The sequence below is a fragment of the Pagrus major genome, chromosome 23 (assembly GCF_040436345.1).
Source record: "Pagrus major chromosome 23, Pma_NU_1.0".
NCBI classification, from domain to species: domain Eukaryota; kingdom Metazoa; phylum Chordata; class Actinopteri; order Spariformes; family Sparidae; genus Pagrus; species Pagrus major.
The window spans coordinates 22,858,466-22,872,855 of NC_133237.1; the positions used below are offsets into that span (position 1 = coordinate 22,858,466).

The window sequence follows — 14,390 nt, forward strand, 5'->3', positions numbered from 1 at the left end:
TGCGGCACCAAATCCCAAAAAGTGTGGACACTGTGTTTTCAAACATTATAACCAATAAAAAGCCCTGAACCTGGTTGAACCAATATTATAACCTCAGTTCACACGAAGTATTTGAAGAGGTTGCACCCAACGAGACGTTAAAAATGAGCATGTTGAAGGTATTTTGTCTTCTTATCATTTCTATTCTTTCACAAAATATAACATTTACAATGTACAAATATGAAAATACTTTCAAAACTCTTTACTTTTTCCCCTCAAATGTACAAATTTTCAAGGACCCGTGGGAACCGACACAATCTATAACACAGACATGAGTTTTTATGTTGGCTCGGGATAAGCAGAAATAGTTGTGCCGAACAAACCCGTTTCTATTTCTGTCTCAGGGACAATCTAAGCGACGCAGGCACCCTTATCATTACTGAAAATCCACAACAGCACTTGTCCGGCCCACCCCGCTGCATCGTGCATCTGGGAGGGGAGCAGAGTTGCTTTAAAAGCTGCATCTGGAGCCGCTGAGCACAGGATCTTCTGACCCGCACAGGAAAATCTAGAGCCGACAAGATGGTTGAATGGACAGACTTCGAGCGCGCCACCATCCAGGACATCTTCTCCAAGATGGAGTATGAGGTCGTTGGACCTGCAGCTCTGTCCAGGTGACACATCCGTGGTTCTTGTGTTTTATTTTGTGCGCTTGGCAAACACATTTGTTCTTTTCGTCTTTCCCTGTAAGACTGATCTCTTTGCGTGTCTCCTCAGGTGTCTGGTCGTCTACCCCTGGACTCAGAGGTATTTCGGTAACTTTGGAAACCTCTACAACGCCTCTGCCATCATCGCAAATCCACTGGTTGCAAAACACGGAACAACCATCCTCCACGGTATGGACCGGGCTGTGAAGAACATGGACAACATCAAGGAAGTATATGCTGAACTGAGCGTGCTGCACTCCGAGAAGCTGCATGTGGACCCTGACAACTTCAGGGTAAACTTGTTAAACTAATGTCACTTTGTCATCCACAGTGAAGAATTATTCCAAAAAACGCACTTCTTTCATGCTAATGTGTCATGATGCTTTCTGTGTTGCAGCTGCTTTCTGATTGCCTCACCATTGTGGTTTCTGCAAGACTGGGCAAAGAGTTCACCGGTGAAGTTCAGGCAGCTTTCCAGAAGTTCCTGGCCGTGGTGGTGACCTCCCTGGGAAGGCAGTACCACTAGAGAGCTGCAAGAGAAGATCATCACATGATGATTCAAGCAAATAATTCCTTCATTTCCATCAAAGCTCTTTGTTTTTGTCTGAAAAGCAAATAAAACAATCAGCAAATTCAACAAGTTGTTGGTCTGTAATTGTATGTCAACATGAAAAATAATGTGTTTGAGATTTAAAGAGCATATTAAAGACTGAACTTCAGACGTATAGAAATGTTGTAATAGTGGATGAATGATCTCTATTATGAATAGTTCAAGGATATTGTTTCCATTTAGTATTCATGATGTGGCTTTTGGCTGAAAGATAATTAATGAATGGGGGAAAAAATAGAAATGAAAGGGCAAAAGTTGAAAGAAAACGTCAGATTTATTAGAGCTAAAGTCACAGTTCTCTCTTTCAGGTTGTTAATTCCTTCTGGTCTTCTGCTTCATGGCGAACATTACTGATTCAGTGTGAAGTTAAATATATTATACACTCAATTAAACATCATCGACAACAACAACACCAGCAATAATAATAATAATAACAATGCAATTATTATTATTATTATTAATAATAATAATAATAATAATAATAATAATAATAATAACGTTTTTTCATGGCTGACAGTCACACATGGTTGAGATATTTTTATGTAACAAACAACTAAGGCCACACAGGGAAATAATTAACATTGATTTCACTGAAACATTTTGAAAATATAAGATTTGTGCAGAGACAAATAACTAAAACTAACTAATAATTACTAATGTGCAGTGACTATCTTATGTATTTTCCACTGTCCTGTTTTCTAAAAAATTAAACAAATGAAAAAATCAAAATCAAAAAATCAAATGGGAACTAAATCCACAGATGTTGTTTCCCAATTATTTTAACATTATTAAATGAGGGACGCAGCAACAGTGCCCTTTCCAATAAATTCATCACAACTTTCTGCAGGCTGGTGCAAAAAGTACAAAACGTCCAGGAGAGCCAGAGGCAACATCCAGATGTCTTGTCTTGATTTTTTTTTTAGGACAACAGTTTTGAGATATTTCATTGATAATGCAGATTCCTTTTGTAATCATTGAATAATCAGTTACTGGCTACTTCTTGCAGCTGTAAGTGTAAAGTTTGACTTCATCATTCTTAATTCTTCTTTGTTCTGTAGCTGCGACTTTTGATCGACTCGAACATGAAACAAATCATCACAAATGAACCACACACAACAGTTGCTTTGTTTGCATTCATGCATTTATTGATCATTCTGCAGCGAAAGCTCATGCTGCACTTTCCTCCTGCTGTTTATCGGTATTTCTCAGCCAGAGCCAGAGCCAGAGCAGCCAGGAACTTGTCGAATGACACATGGACCTGAGGGGTGAATTCTTCGGGGAACATGTTGGCCATGACCACCATGATGCAGTGAGAGATGATCTGTGAAAAGAAGACAGGATAGTGACATTAGTGCACGGTGAGAACAGAAGGAGCAGGTGCAAGAGCCCAAGTTTAAGGACCACTTCTTCTAAATAACAGCTTGTTCTTGATCACTGTGGCTTCTGTGCACCTTGAAGTTAGCAGGGTCCACACGCAGGGTGAAGGCGTGCAGCTCACTGAGGGTCAGAAGACCTCCTTTCAGGTCGTCGAGTTTGCCCACAGCATCTGCAACTCCACCCATCACAGTTATTCCGTGCTTCTTGGCACTGGGAGAGTTGGGGCTCATGTCCTTCCAGTGGGCGAAGTAAGTCTTGGTCTGCGGGTACACGATCAGCATCCTGGGCAAACCAAAACACGAGTGAGTGCGTTTGTAAATGACTCAGTTAATGTTGGAGCAGCTTCAGCTGTTGCTCATATTTACCTGGCCAGAGCCTCGCAGCCGATCGCCTCCGCCTTCCCAGACACTTTAGCCCAGAAGGTTCTGACTCTGTCCTTGTCCTTAGCAGTGAGACTGGTCATCTTGCCTGTTGATTGTGAGTCGCTGAATGCTGTGATCAGTTTCAAGTGTGAGGGGCTTTTTATGCTTGAAACCGAGCAGGGACACACCCGGGACCTCCTCCAAGATAGGATGCACAAGGCGTTGCAGATAAGATCTTCTCATGGTGACTCAGGGGTTTCTTGACATTGGAAAACTTGTTTGTTAAAAAAAACAACGCAACAATAAAACAATCATGTGTCCATTTCTTTTTAGTCGACTCTGAAAGAAACATTATTTATTCATGTATTTATTTATTTATTGACACCTGGTCCTATTTGAAAGTAAGGCCACTACAGTCATGTCGATATCAGTCTACAGTTCGCAGTCTGTTCTTGTCTACAGTCTTGAATTGGTTGTGTAAAGAGACAATCTAAGCGACGCAGGCACCCTTATCACTACTGAAAATCCACAACAGCACTTGTCCGGCCCACCCCGCTGCATCGTGCATCTGGGAGGGGAGCAGAGTTGCTTTAAAAGCTGCATCTGGAGCCGCTGAGCACAGGATCTTCTGACCCGCACAGGAAAATCTAGAGCCGACAAGATGGTTGAATGGACAGACTTCGAGCGCGCCACCATCCAGGACATCTTCTCCAAGATGGAGTATGAGGTCGTTGGACCTGCAGCTCTGTCCAGGTGACACATCCGTGGATCTTGTGTTTTATTTTGTGCGCTTGGCAAACACATTTGTTCTTTTCGTCTTTCCCTGTAAGACTGATCTCTTTGCGTGTCTCCTCAGGTGTCTGGTCGTCTACCCCTGGACTCAGAGGTATTTCGGTAACTTTGGAAACCTCTACAACGCCTCTGCCATCATCGCAAATCCACTAGTTGCAAAACACGGAACAACCATCCTCCACGGTATGGACCGGGCTGTGAAGAACATGGACAACATCAAGGAAGTATATGCTGAACTGAGCGTGCTGCACTCCGAAAAGCTGCATGTGGACCCTGACAACTTCAGGGTAAACTTGTTAAACTAATGTCACTTTGTCATCCACAGTGAAGAATTATTCCAAAAAACGCACTTCTTTCATGCTAATGTGTCATGATGCTTTCTGTGTTGCAGCTGCTTTCTGACTGCCTCACCATTGTGGTTTCTGCAAGACTGGGCAAAGAGTTCACCGGTGAAGTTCAGGCAGCTTTCCAGAAGTTCCTGGCCGTGGTGGTGACCTCCCTGGGAAGGCAGTACCACTAGAGAGCTGCAAGAGAAGACCATCACATGATGATTCAATCAAATAATTCCTTCATTTCCATCAAAGCTCTTTGTTTTTGTCTGAAAAGCAAATAAACAATCAGCAAATTCAACAAGTTGTTGGTCTGTAATTGTACATGTCAACATGAAAAAGAATGTGTTTGAGATTTAAAGACTAAAACTGAACTTCAGACGTATAGAAATGATGTAATAGTGGATAAATGATCTCTATTATGAATAGTTCAAGGATATTGTTTCCATTTAGTATTCATGATGTGGCTTTTGGCTGAAAGATAATTAATGAATGGGCGAAAAAATAGAAATTAAAGTGCAAAAGTTGAAAGAAAACGTCAGATTTATTAGAGCTAAAGTCACAATTCTCTCTTTCAGGTTGTTAATTCCTTCTGGTCTTCTGCTTCATGGCGAACATTACTGATTCAATGTGAAGTTAAATATATTATACACTCAATTAAACATCATCGACAACAACACCAGCAATAATACTAATAATAACAATGCAATTATTATTATTATTATTATTAATAATAATAATAAAAAAAACAACAACAACAACAATAACGTTTTTTCATGGCTGACAGTCACACATGGTTGAGATATTTTTATGTAACAAACAACTAAGGCCACATAGGGAAATAATTAACATTGATTTCACTGAAACATTTTGAAAATATAAGATTTGTGCAGAGACAAATAACTAAAACTAACTAATAATTACTAATATGCAGTGACTATCTTATATATTTCCCACTGTCCTGTTTTCTAAAAAATTAAACAAATAAAATTTTTTTTAAAAAAAATCAAGTGGGAACTAAATCCACAGATGTTGTTTCCCAATTATTTTAACATTATTAAATGAGGGACGCAGCAAAAGTGCCCTTCCCAATAAATGTATCACAACTTTCTGCAGGCTGGTGCAAAAAGTACAAAACGTCCAGGAGAGCCAGAGGCAACATCCAGATGTCATGTCTTGATTTTTTTTTTAGGACAACAGTCTTGAGATATTTCATTCATAATGCAGAGAACATAGGAGAAACTGGAGCCGGAGAATATTTTGAGTTTTCAGTTTAAAATAACAATAATCCATGATAAATTCCGATTCCTTTTGTAATCATTGAATAATCAGTTATTTCTTGCAGCTGTAAGTGTAAAGTTTGACTTCATCATTCTTAATTCTTCTTTGTTCCGTAGCTGCGACTTTTGATCGACTCGGACATGAAACAAATCATCACAAATGAACCACACACAAGAGTTGCTTTGTTTGCATTCATGCATTTATTGATCATTCTGCAGTGAAAGCTCATGCTGCACTTTCCTCCTGCTGTTTATCGGTATTTCTCAGCCAGAGCCAGAGCCAGAGCAGCCAGGAACTTGTCGAATGACACATGGACCTGAGGGGTGAATTCTTCGGGGAACATGTTGGCCATGACCACCATGATGCAGTGAGAGATGATCTGTGAAAAGAAGACAGGATAGTGACATTAGTGCACGGTGAGAACAGAAGGAGCAGGTGCAAGAGCCCAAGTTTAAGGACCACTTCTTCTAAATTACAGCTTGTTCTTGATCACTGTGGCTTCTGTGCACCTTGAAGTTAGCAGGGTCCACACGCAGGGTGAAGGCGTGCAGCTCACTGAGGGTCAGAAGACCTCCTTTCAGGTCGTCGAGTTTGCCCACAGCATCTGCAACTCCACCCATCACAGTTATTCCGTGCTTCTTGGCACTGGGAGAGTTGGGGCTCATGTCCTTCCAGTGGGCGAAGTAAGTCTTGGTCTGCGGGTACACGATCAGCATCCTGGGCAAACCAAAACACGAGTGAGTGCGTTTGTAAATGACTCAGTTAATGTTGGAGCAGCTTCAGCTGTTGCTCATATTTACCTGGCCAGAGCCTCGCAGCCGATCTCCTCCGCCTTCCCAGACACTTTAGCCCAGAAGGTTCTGACTCTGTCCTTGTCCTTAGCAGTGAGACTGGTCATCTTGCCTGTTGATTGTGAGTCGCTGAATGCTGTGATCAGTTTCAACTGTGAGGGGCTTTTTATGCTTGAAGCAGAGCAGGGACACACCCAGGACCTCCTCCAAGATAGGATGCACAAGGCGTTGCAGATAAGATCTTCTCATGGTGACTCAGGGGTTTCTTGACATTCGCAAAGGTGTTTGTTAAAAAAAAAAACACACAACAGTAAAAAATCCTGTGTCCATTTCTTTTTAGTCGACTCTGAAAGAAACATCATTTATTCATGTATTTATTTATTTATTGACACCTGGTCCTATTTGAAAGTAAGGCCACTACAGTCATGTCGATATCAGTCTACAGTTCGCAGTCTGTTCTTGTCTACAGTCTTGAATTGGTTGTGTAAAGAGACAATCTAAGCGACGCAGGCACCCTTATCACTACTGAAAATCCACAACAGCACTTGTCCGGCCCACCCCGCTGCATCGTGCATCTGGGAGGGGAGCAGAGTTGCTTTAAAAGCTGCATCTGGAGCCGCTGAGCACAGGATCTTCTGACCGCACAGGAAAATCTAGAGCCGACAAGATGGTTGAATGGACAGACTTCGAGCGCGCCACCATCCAGGACATCTTCTCCAAGATGGAGTATGAGGTCGTTGGACCTGCAGCTCTGTCCAGGTGACACATCCGTGGATCTTGTGTTTTATTTTGTGCACTTGGCAAACACATTTGTTCTTTTCGTCTTTCCCTGTAAGACTGATCTCTTTGCGTGTCTCCTCAGGTGTCTGGTCGTCTACCCCTGGACTCAGAGGTATTTCGGTAACTTTGGAAACCTCTACAACGCCTCTGCCATCATCGCAAATCCACTGGTTGCTAAACACGGAACAACCATCCTCCACGGTATGGACCGGGCTGTGAAGAACATGGACAACATCAAGGAAGTATATGCTGAACTGAGCGTGCTGCACTCCGAGAAGCTGCATGTGGACCCTGACAACTTCAGGGTAAACTTGTTAAACTAATGTCACTTTGTCATCCACAGTGAAGAATTATTCCAGAAACGCACTTCTTTCATGCTAATGTTTCATGATGCTTGTTGTGTTGCAGCTGCTTTCTGACTGCCTCACCATTGTGGTTTCTGCAAGACTGGGCAAAGAGTTCACCGGTGAAGTTCAGGCAGCTTTCCAGAAGTTCCTGGCCGTGGTGGTGACCTCCCTGGGAAGGCAGTACCACTAGAGAGCTGCAAGAGAAGATCATCACATGATGATTCAATCAAATAATTCCTTCATTTCCATCAAAGCTCTTTGTTTTTGTCTGAAAAGCAAATAAAACAATCAGCAAATTCAACAAGTTGTTGGTCTGTAATTGTACATGTCAACATGAAAAATAATGTGTTTGAGATTTAAAGATTAAAACTGAACTTCAGACGTAGAGAAATGATGTAATAGTGGAAAAATTATCTCTAAAAAAGAAACTCCAATGTCAGATTATTAGTGCTAAAGTCACAATTCTCTCTTTCAGGTTGTTAATTCCTTCTGGTCTTCTGCTTCATGGCGAACATTACTGATTCAGTGTGAAGTTAAATATATTATACTCTCAATTAAACATCATCGACAACAATAACACCAGCAATAATAATAATAATGAAATTAATAATAATAATAATAATAATAATAATAATAATAATAACAATAATAATAATGATAATATTAACAATAACGTTTTTTCATGGCTGACAGTCACACATGGTTGAGTTCCTGAGATTTCCTGAGATATTTTTATGTAACAAACAACTAAGGCCACATAGAGAAATAATTAACATTGATTTCAATGAAACATTGTAGGTTTTTGAAAATGTAAGATTTGTGCAGAGACAAATAACTAATACTAACTAATAATTACTAATGTGCAGTGACTATCTTATATATTTTCCACTGTCCTGTTTTCTAAAAAAAAAACAAATAAAACAACAACAACAACAAAACAAACAAAAAAACAAGTGGGAACTAAATCCACAGATGTTGTTTCCCAATTATTTTAACAGTATTAAATGAGGGACGCAGCAAAAGTGTCCTTCCCAATAAATGTATCATAACTTTCTGCAGGCTGGTGCAAAAAGTACAAAACGTCCAGGAGAGCCAGAGGTAACATCCAGATGTCTTGTCTTGATTTATTTATTTATTTATTTATTTTGGACAACAGTTTTAAGATATTTCATTCATAATGCAGAGAACATAGGAGAAACTGGAGCCGGAGAATATTTGGAGTTTTCAGTTTACAATAACAATAATCCATGATAATTTCCGATTCCTTTTGTAATCATTGAATAATCAGTTACTGGCTACTTCTTGCAGCTGTAAGTGTAAAGTTTGACTTCATCTTTCTTAATTCTTCTTTGTTCTGTAGCTGCGACTTTTGATCGACTCGAACATGAAACAAATGATCACAAATGAACCACACACAACAGTTGCTTTGTTTGCATTCATGCATTTATTGATCATTCTGCAGTGAAAGCTCATGCTGCACTTTCCTCCTGCTGTTTATCGGTATTTCTCAGCCAGAGCCAGAGCCAGAGCAGCCAGGAACTTGTCGAATGACACATGGACCTGAGGGGTGAATTCTTCGGGGAACATGTTGGCCATGACCACCATGATGCAGTGAGAGATGATCTGTGAAAAGAAGACAGGATAGTGACATTAGTGCACGGTGAGAACAGAAGGAGCAGGTGCAAGAGCCCAAGTTTAAGGACCACTTCTTCTAAATTACAGCTTGTTCTTGATCACTGTGGCTTCTGTGCACCTTGAAATTAGCAGGGTCCACACGCAGGGTGAAGGCGTGCAGCTCACTGAGGGTCAGAAGACCTCCTTTCAGGTCGTCGAGTTTGCCCACAGCATCTGCAACTCCACCCATCACAGTTATTCCGTGCTTCTTGGCACTGGGAGAGTTGGGGCTCACGTCCTTCCAGTGGGCGAAGTAAGTCTTGGTCTGCGGGTACACGATCAGCATCCTGGGCAAACCAAAACACGAGTGAGTGCGTTTGTAAATGACTCAGTTAATGTTGGAGCAGCTTCAGCTGTTGCTCATATTTACCTGGCCAGAGCCTCGCTGCCGATCTCCTCCGCCTTCCCAGACACTTTAGCCCAGAAGGTTCTGACTCTGTCCTTGTCCTTAGCAGTGAGACTGGTCATCTTGCCTGTTGATTGACTATTCGACGAATGTCGTGTTGAGTCCCAACCGTGAGAGGTTTTTATGCTTGAAGCAGAGCAGGGACACACCCAGGACCTCCTCCAAGATAGGATGCACAAGGCGTTGCAGATAAGATCTTCTCATGGTGACTCAGGGGTTTCTTGACATTCGCAAAGGTGTTTGTTAAAAAAAACAAACACAACAGTAAAAAATAATGTGTCCATTTCTTTTTAGTCGACTCTGAAAGAAACATTATTTATTTATTGACACCTGGTCCTATTTGAAAGTAAGGCCACTACAGTCATGTCGATATCAGTCAACAGTTCGCAGTCTGTTCTTGTCTACAGTCTTGAATTGGTTGTGTAAAGAGACAATCTAAGCGACGCAGGCACCCTTATCACTACTGAAAATCCACAACAGCACTTGTCCGGCCCACCCCGCTGCATCGTGCATCTGGGAGGGGAGCAGAGTTGCTTTAAAAGCTGCATCTGGAGCCGCTGAGCACAGGATCTTCTGACCGCACAGGAAAATCTAGAGCCGACAAGATGGTTGAATGGACAGACTTCGAGCGCGCCACCATCCAGGACATCTTCTCCAAGATGGAGTATGAGGTCGTTGGACCTGCAGCTCTGTCCAGGTGACACATCCGTGGATCTTGTGTTTTATTTTGTGCACTTGGCAAACACATTTGTTCTTTTCGTCTTTCCCTGTAAGACTGATCTCTTTGCGTGTCTCCTCAGGTGTCTGGTCGTCTACCCCTGGACTCAGAGGTATTTCGGTAACTTTGGAAACCTCTACAACGCCTCTGCCATCATCGCAAATCCACTGGTTGCTAAACACGGAACAACCATCCTCCACGGTATGGACCGGGCTGTGAAGAACATGGACAACATCAAGGAAGTATATGCTGAACTGAGCGTGCTGCACTCCGAGAAGCTGCATGTGGACCCTGACAACTTCAGGGTAAACTTGTTAAACTAATGTCACTTTGTCATCCACAGTGAAGAATTATTCCAAAAAACGCACTTCTTTCATGCTAATGTTTCATGATGCTTGTTGTGTTGCAGCTGCTTTCTGACTGCCTCACCATTGTGGTTTCTGCAAGACTGGGCAAAGAGTTCACCGGTGAAGTTCAGGCAGCTTTCCAGAAGTTCCTGGCCGTGGTGGTGAACTCCCTGGGAAGGCAGTACCACTAGAGAGCTGCAAGAGAAGATCATCACATGATGATTCAAGCAAATAATTCCTTCATTTCCATCAAAGCTCTTTGTTTTTGTCTGAAAAGCAAATAAAACAATCAGCAAATTCAACAAGTTGTTGGTCTGTAATTGTACATGTCAACATGAAAAAGAATGTGTTTGAGATTTAAAGAGCATATTAAAGACTGAATTTCAAACGTATAGAAATGTTGTAATAGTGGATAAATGATCTCTATTATGAATAGTTCAAGGATATTGTTTCCATTTAGTATTCATGATGTGGCTTTTGGCTGAAAGATAATTAATGAATGGGGGAAAAATAGAAATTAAAGGGCAAAAGTTGAACAAAAAAGTCAGATTTATTAGAGCTAAAGTCACAATTCTCTCTTTCAGGTTGTTAATTCCTTCTGGTCTTCTGCTTCATGGCGAACATTACTGATTCAGTGTGAAGTTAAATATATTATACACTCAATTAAACATCATCGAAAACAACAACACCAGCAATAATACTAATAATAACAATAATAATAATAATGCAATTAATAATAATAATAATAATAATAATAATAATAATAACAACAACAACAATAACAATAACGTTTTTTCATGGCTGACAGTCATGGTTGAGATATTTTTATGTAACAAACAACTAAGGCCACATAGGGAAATAATTAACATTGATTTCACTGAAACATTTTAAAAATATAAGATTTGTGCAGAGACAAATAACTAATACTAACTAATATTTACTAATGTGCAGTGACTATCTTATATATTTTCCACTGTCCTGTTTTCTAAAAAAAAACCCAAATAAAACAACAACAAAAAAACAAGTGGGAACTAAATCCACAGATGTTGTTTCCCAATTATTTTAACATTATTAAATGAGGGACGCAGCAACAGTGCCCTTCCCAATTAATGTATCACAACTTTCTGCAGGCTGGTGCAAAAAGTACAAAACGTCCAGGAGAGCCAGAGGCAACATTCAGATGTCTTGTCTTGATTTTTTTTTTAGGACAACAGTCTTCAGATATTTCATTCATAATGCAGAGAACATAGGAGAAACTGGAGCCGGAGAATATTTGGAGTTTTCAGTTTAAAATAACAATAATCCATGATAATTTCCGATTCCTTTTGTAATCATTGAATAATCAGTTACTGGCTACTTCTTGCAGCTGTAAGTGTAAAGTTTGACTTCATCTTTCTTAATTCTTCTTTGTTCTGTAGCTGCGACTTTTGATCGACTCGAACATGAAACAAATGATCACAAATGAACCACACACAACAGTTGCTTTGTTTGCATTCATGCATTTATTGATCATTCTGCAGTGAAAGCTCATGCTGCACTTTCCTCCTGCTGTTTATCGGTATTTCTCAGCCAGAGCCAGAGCCAGAGCAGCCAGGAACTTGTCGAATGACACATGGACCTGAGGGGTGAATTCTTCGGGGAACATGTTGGCCATGACCACCATGATGCAGTGAGAGATGATCTGTGAAAAGAAGACAGGATAGTGACATTAGTGCACGGTGAGAACAGAAGGAGCAGGTGCAAGAGCCCAAGTTTAAGGACCACTTCTTCTAAATTACAGCTTGTTCTTGATCACTGTGGCTTCTGTGCACCTTGAAGTTAGCAGGGTCCACACGCAGGGTGAAGGCGTGCAGCTCACTGAGGGTCAGAAGACCTCCTTTCAGGTCGTCGAGTTTGCCCACAGCATCTGCAACTCCACCCATCACAGTTATTCCGTGCTTCTTGGCACTGGGAGAGTTGGGGCTCATGTCCTTCCAGTGGGCGAAGTAAGTCTTGGTCTGCGGGTACACGATCAGCATCCTGGGCAAACCAAAACACGAGTGAGTGCGTTTGTAAATGACTCAGTTAATGTTGGAGCAGCTTCAGCTGTTGCTGATATTTACCTGGCCAGAGCCTCGCAGCCGATCGCCTCCGCCTTCCCAGACACTTTAGCCCAGAAGGTTCTGACTCTGTCCTTGTCCTTAGCAGTGAGACTGGTCATCTTGCCTGTTGATTGTGAGTCGCTGAATGCTGTGATCAGTTTCAACTGTGAGGGGCTTTTTATGCTTGAAGCAGAGCAGGGACACACCCAGGACCTCCTCCAAGATAGGATGCACAAGGCGTTGCAGATAAGATCTTCTCATGGTGACTCAGGGGTTTCTTGACATTGGAAAACTTGTTTGTTAAAAAAAACAATGCAACAATAAAACAATCATGTGTCCATTTCTTTTTAGTCGACTCTGAAAGAAACATTATTTATTCATGTATTTATTTATTTATTGACACCTGGTCCTATTTGAAAGTAAGGCCACTACAGTCATGTCGATATCAGTCTACAGTTCGCAGTCTGTTCTTGTCTACAGTCTTGAATTGGTTGTGTAAAGAGACAATCTAAGCGACGCAGGCACCCTTATCACTACTGAAAATCCACAACAGCACTTGTCCGGCCCACCCCGCTGCATCGTGCATCTGGGAGGGGAGCAGAGTTGCTTTAAAAGCTGCATCTGGAGCCGCTGAGCACAGGATCTTCTGACCCGCACAGGAAAATCTAGAGCCGACAAGATGGTTGAATGGACAGACTTCGAGCGCGCCACCATCCAGGACATCTTCTCCAAGATGGAGTATGAGGTCGTTGGACCTGCAGCTCTGTCCAGGTGACACATCCGTGGATCTTGTGTTTTATTTTGTGCACTTGGCAAACACATTTGTTCTTTTCGTCTTTCCCTGTAAGACTGATCTCTTTGCGTGTCTCCTCAGGTGTCTGGTCGTCTACCCCTGGACTCAGAGGTATTTCGGTAACTTTGGAAACCTCTACAACGCCTCTGCCATCATCGCAAATCCACTGGTTGCTAAACACGGAACAACCATCCTCCACGGTATGGACCGGGCTGTGAAGAACATGGACAACATCAAGGAAGTATATGCTGAACTGAGCGTGCTGCACTCCGAGAAGCTGCATGTGGACCCTGACAACTTCAGGGTAAACTTGTTAAACTAATGTCACTTTGTCATCCACAGTGAAGAATTATTCCAGAAACGCACTTCTTTCATGCTAATGTTTCATGATGCTTGTTGTGTTGCAGCTGCTTTCTGACTGCCTCACCATTGTGGTTTCTGCAAGACTGGGCAAAGAGTTCACCGGTGAAGTTCAGGCAGCTTTCCAGAAGTTCCTGGCCGTGGTGGTGAACTCCCTGGGAAGGCAGTACCACTAGAGAGCTGCAAGAGAAGATCATCACATGATGATTCAATCAAATAATTCCTTCATTTCCATCAAAGCTCTTTGTTTTTGTCTGAAAAGCAAATAAAACAATCAGCAAATTCAACAAGTTGTTGGTCTGTAATTGTACATGTCAACATGAAAAATAATGTGTTTGAGATTTAAAGATTAAAACTGAACTTCAGACGTAGAGAAATGATGTAATAGTGGAAAAATTATCTCTAAAAAAGAAACTCCAATGTCAGATTATTAGTGCTAAAGTCACAATTCTCTCTTTCAGGTTGTTAATTCCTTCTGGTCTTCTGCTTCATGGCGAACATTACTGATTCAGTGTGAAGTTAAATATATTATACTCTCAATTAAACATCATCGACAACAATAACACCAGCAATAATAATAATAATGAAATTAATAATAATAATAATAATAATAATAATAATAATAACAATAATAATAATGATAATATTAACAATAA

The 14,390-nt window shown here is 41.2% G+C and overlaps 9 protein-coding genes across 9 annotated transcripts; 5 read left to right on the forward strand and 4 right to left on the reverse strand.

The window, feature by feature from the left end:
• Positions 1 to 546: 546 nt before the first annotated feature.
• On the forward strand, positions 547 to 1,212 carry LOC141020193 (hemoglobin subunit beta-2). The gene is made up of 3 exons (XM_073495262.1): positions 547 to 653; positions 757 to 979; positions 1,084 to 1,212. The coding sequence occupies exons 1-3, from the start codon at positions 562 to 564 to the stop codon at positions 1,210 to 1,212; spliced, it is 444 nt and encodes a 147-aa protein (XP_073351363.1). The 5' UTR covers positions 547 to 561.
• A 1,276-nt stretch (positions 1,213 to 2,488) lies between these two features.
• LOC141019366 (hemoglobin embryonic subunit alpha-like) lies at positions 2,489 to 3,136 on the reverse strand. Its single transcript, XM_073494267.1, has 3 exons — positions 3,039 to 3,136; positions 2,748 to 2,955; positions 2,489 to 2,617 (listed from the first exon to the last, which is right to left on the reverse strand). The coding sequence occupies exons 1-3, from the start codon at positions 3,134 to 3,136 to the stop codon at positions 2,489 to 2,491; spliced, it is 435 nt and encodes a 144-aa protein (XP_073350368.1).
• Positions 3,137 to 3,682: 546 nt separating this feature from the next.
• On the forward strand, positions 3,683 to 4,347 carry LOC141019320 (hemoglobin subunit beta-2). The gene is made up of 3 exons (XM_073494202.1): positions 3,683 to 3,788; positions 3,892 to 4,114; positions 4,219 to 4,347. The coding sequence occupies exons 1-3, from the start codon at positions 3,697 to 3,699 to the stop codon at positions 4,345 to 4,347; spliced, it is 444 nt and encodes a 147-aa protein (XP_073350303.1). The 5' UTR covers positions 3,683 to 3,696.
• Positions 4,348 to 5,687: 1,340 nt separating this feature from the next.
• On the reverse strand, positions 5,688 to 6,335 carry LOC141019367 (hemoglobin embryonic subunit alpha-like). Its single transcript, XM_073494268.1, has 3 exons — positions 6,238 to 6,335; positions 5,947 to 6,154; positions 5,688 to 5,816 (listed from the first exon to the last, which is right to left on the reverse strand). Exons 1-3 carry the CDS (start codon positions 6,333 to 6,335, stop codon positions 5,688 to 5,690), a joined length of 435 nt encoding a protein of 144 aa, XP_073350369.1.
• Positions 6,336 to 6,883: 548 nt separating this feature from the next.
• LOC141019319 (hemoglobin subunit beta-2) lies at positions 6,884 to 7,545 on the forward strand. The gene is made up of 3 exons (XM_073494201.1): positions 6,884 to 6,987; positions 7,091 to 7,313; positions 7,417 to 7,545. The coding sequence occupies exons 1-3, from the start codon at positions 6,896 to 6,898 to the stop codon at positions 7,543 to 7,545; spliced, it is 444 nt and encodes a 147-aa protein (XP_073350302.1). The 5' UTR covers positions 6,884 to 6,895.
• A 1,304-nt stretch (positions 7,546 to 8,849) lies between these two features.
• Positions 8,850 to 9,497, reverse strand: LOC141019370 (hemoglobin embryonic subunit alpha-like). Its single transcript, XM_073494270.1, has 3 exons — positions 9,400 to 9,497; positions 9,109 to 9,316; positions 8,850 to 8,978 (listed from the first exon to the last, which is right to left on the reverse strand). Exons 1-3 carry the CDS (start codon positions 9,495 to 9,497, stop codon positions 8,850 to 8,852), a joined length of 435 nt encoding a protein of 144 aa, XP_073350371.1.
• Positions 9,498 to 10,028: 531 nt separating this feature from the next.
• Positions 10,029 to 10,701, forward strand: LOC141019317 (hemoglobin subunit beta-2-like). The gene is made up of 3 exons (XM_073494198.1): positions 10,029 to 10,132; positions 10,236 to 10,458; positions 10,563 to 10,701. The coding sequence occupies exons 1-3, from the start codon at positions 10,041 to 10,043 to the stop codon at positions 10,689 to 10,691; spliced, it is 444 nt and encodes a 147-aa protein (XP_073350299.1). The 5' UTR covers positions 10,029 to 10,040; the 3' UTR covers positions 10,692 to 10,701.
• Positions 10,702 to 12,052: 1,351 nt separating this feature from the next.
• On the reverse strand, positions 12,053 to 12,700 carry LOC141019379 (hemoglobin embryonic subunit alpha-like). The gene is made up of 3 exons (XM_073494280.1): positions 12,603 to 12,700; positions 12,312 to 12,519; positions 12,053 to 12,181 (listed from the first exon to the last, which is right to left on the reverse strand). The coding sequence occupies exons 1-3, from the start codon at positions 12,698 to 12,700 to the stop codon at positions 12,053 to 12,055; spliced, it is 435 nt and encodes a 144-aa protein (XP_073350381.1).
• A 546-nt stretch (positions 12,701 to 13,246) lies between these two features.
• Positions 13,247 to 13,920, forward strand: LOC141019313 (hemoglobin subunit beta-2-like). The gene is made up of 3 exons (XM_073494195.1): positions 13,247 to 13,352; positions 13,456 to 13,678; positions 13,782 to 13,920. The coding sequence occupies exons 1-3, from the start codon at positions 13,261 to 13,263 to the stop codon at positions 13,908 to 13,910; spliced, it is 444 nt and encodes a 147-aa protein (XP_073350296.1). The 5' UTR covers positions 13,247 to 13,260; the 3' UTR covers positions 13,911 to 13,920.
• The last annotated feature ends 470 nt before the right edge of the window (positions 13,921 to 14,390 follow it).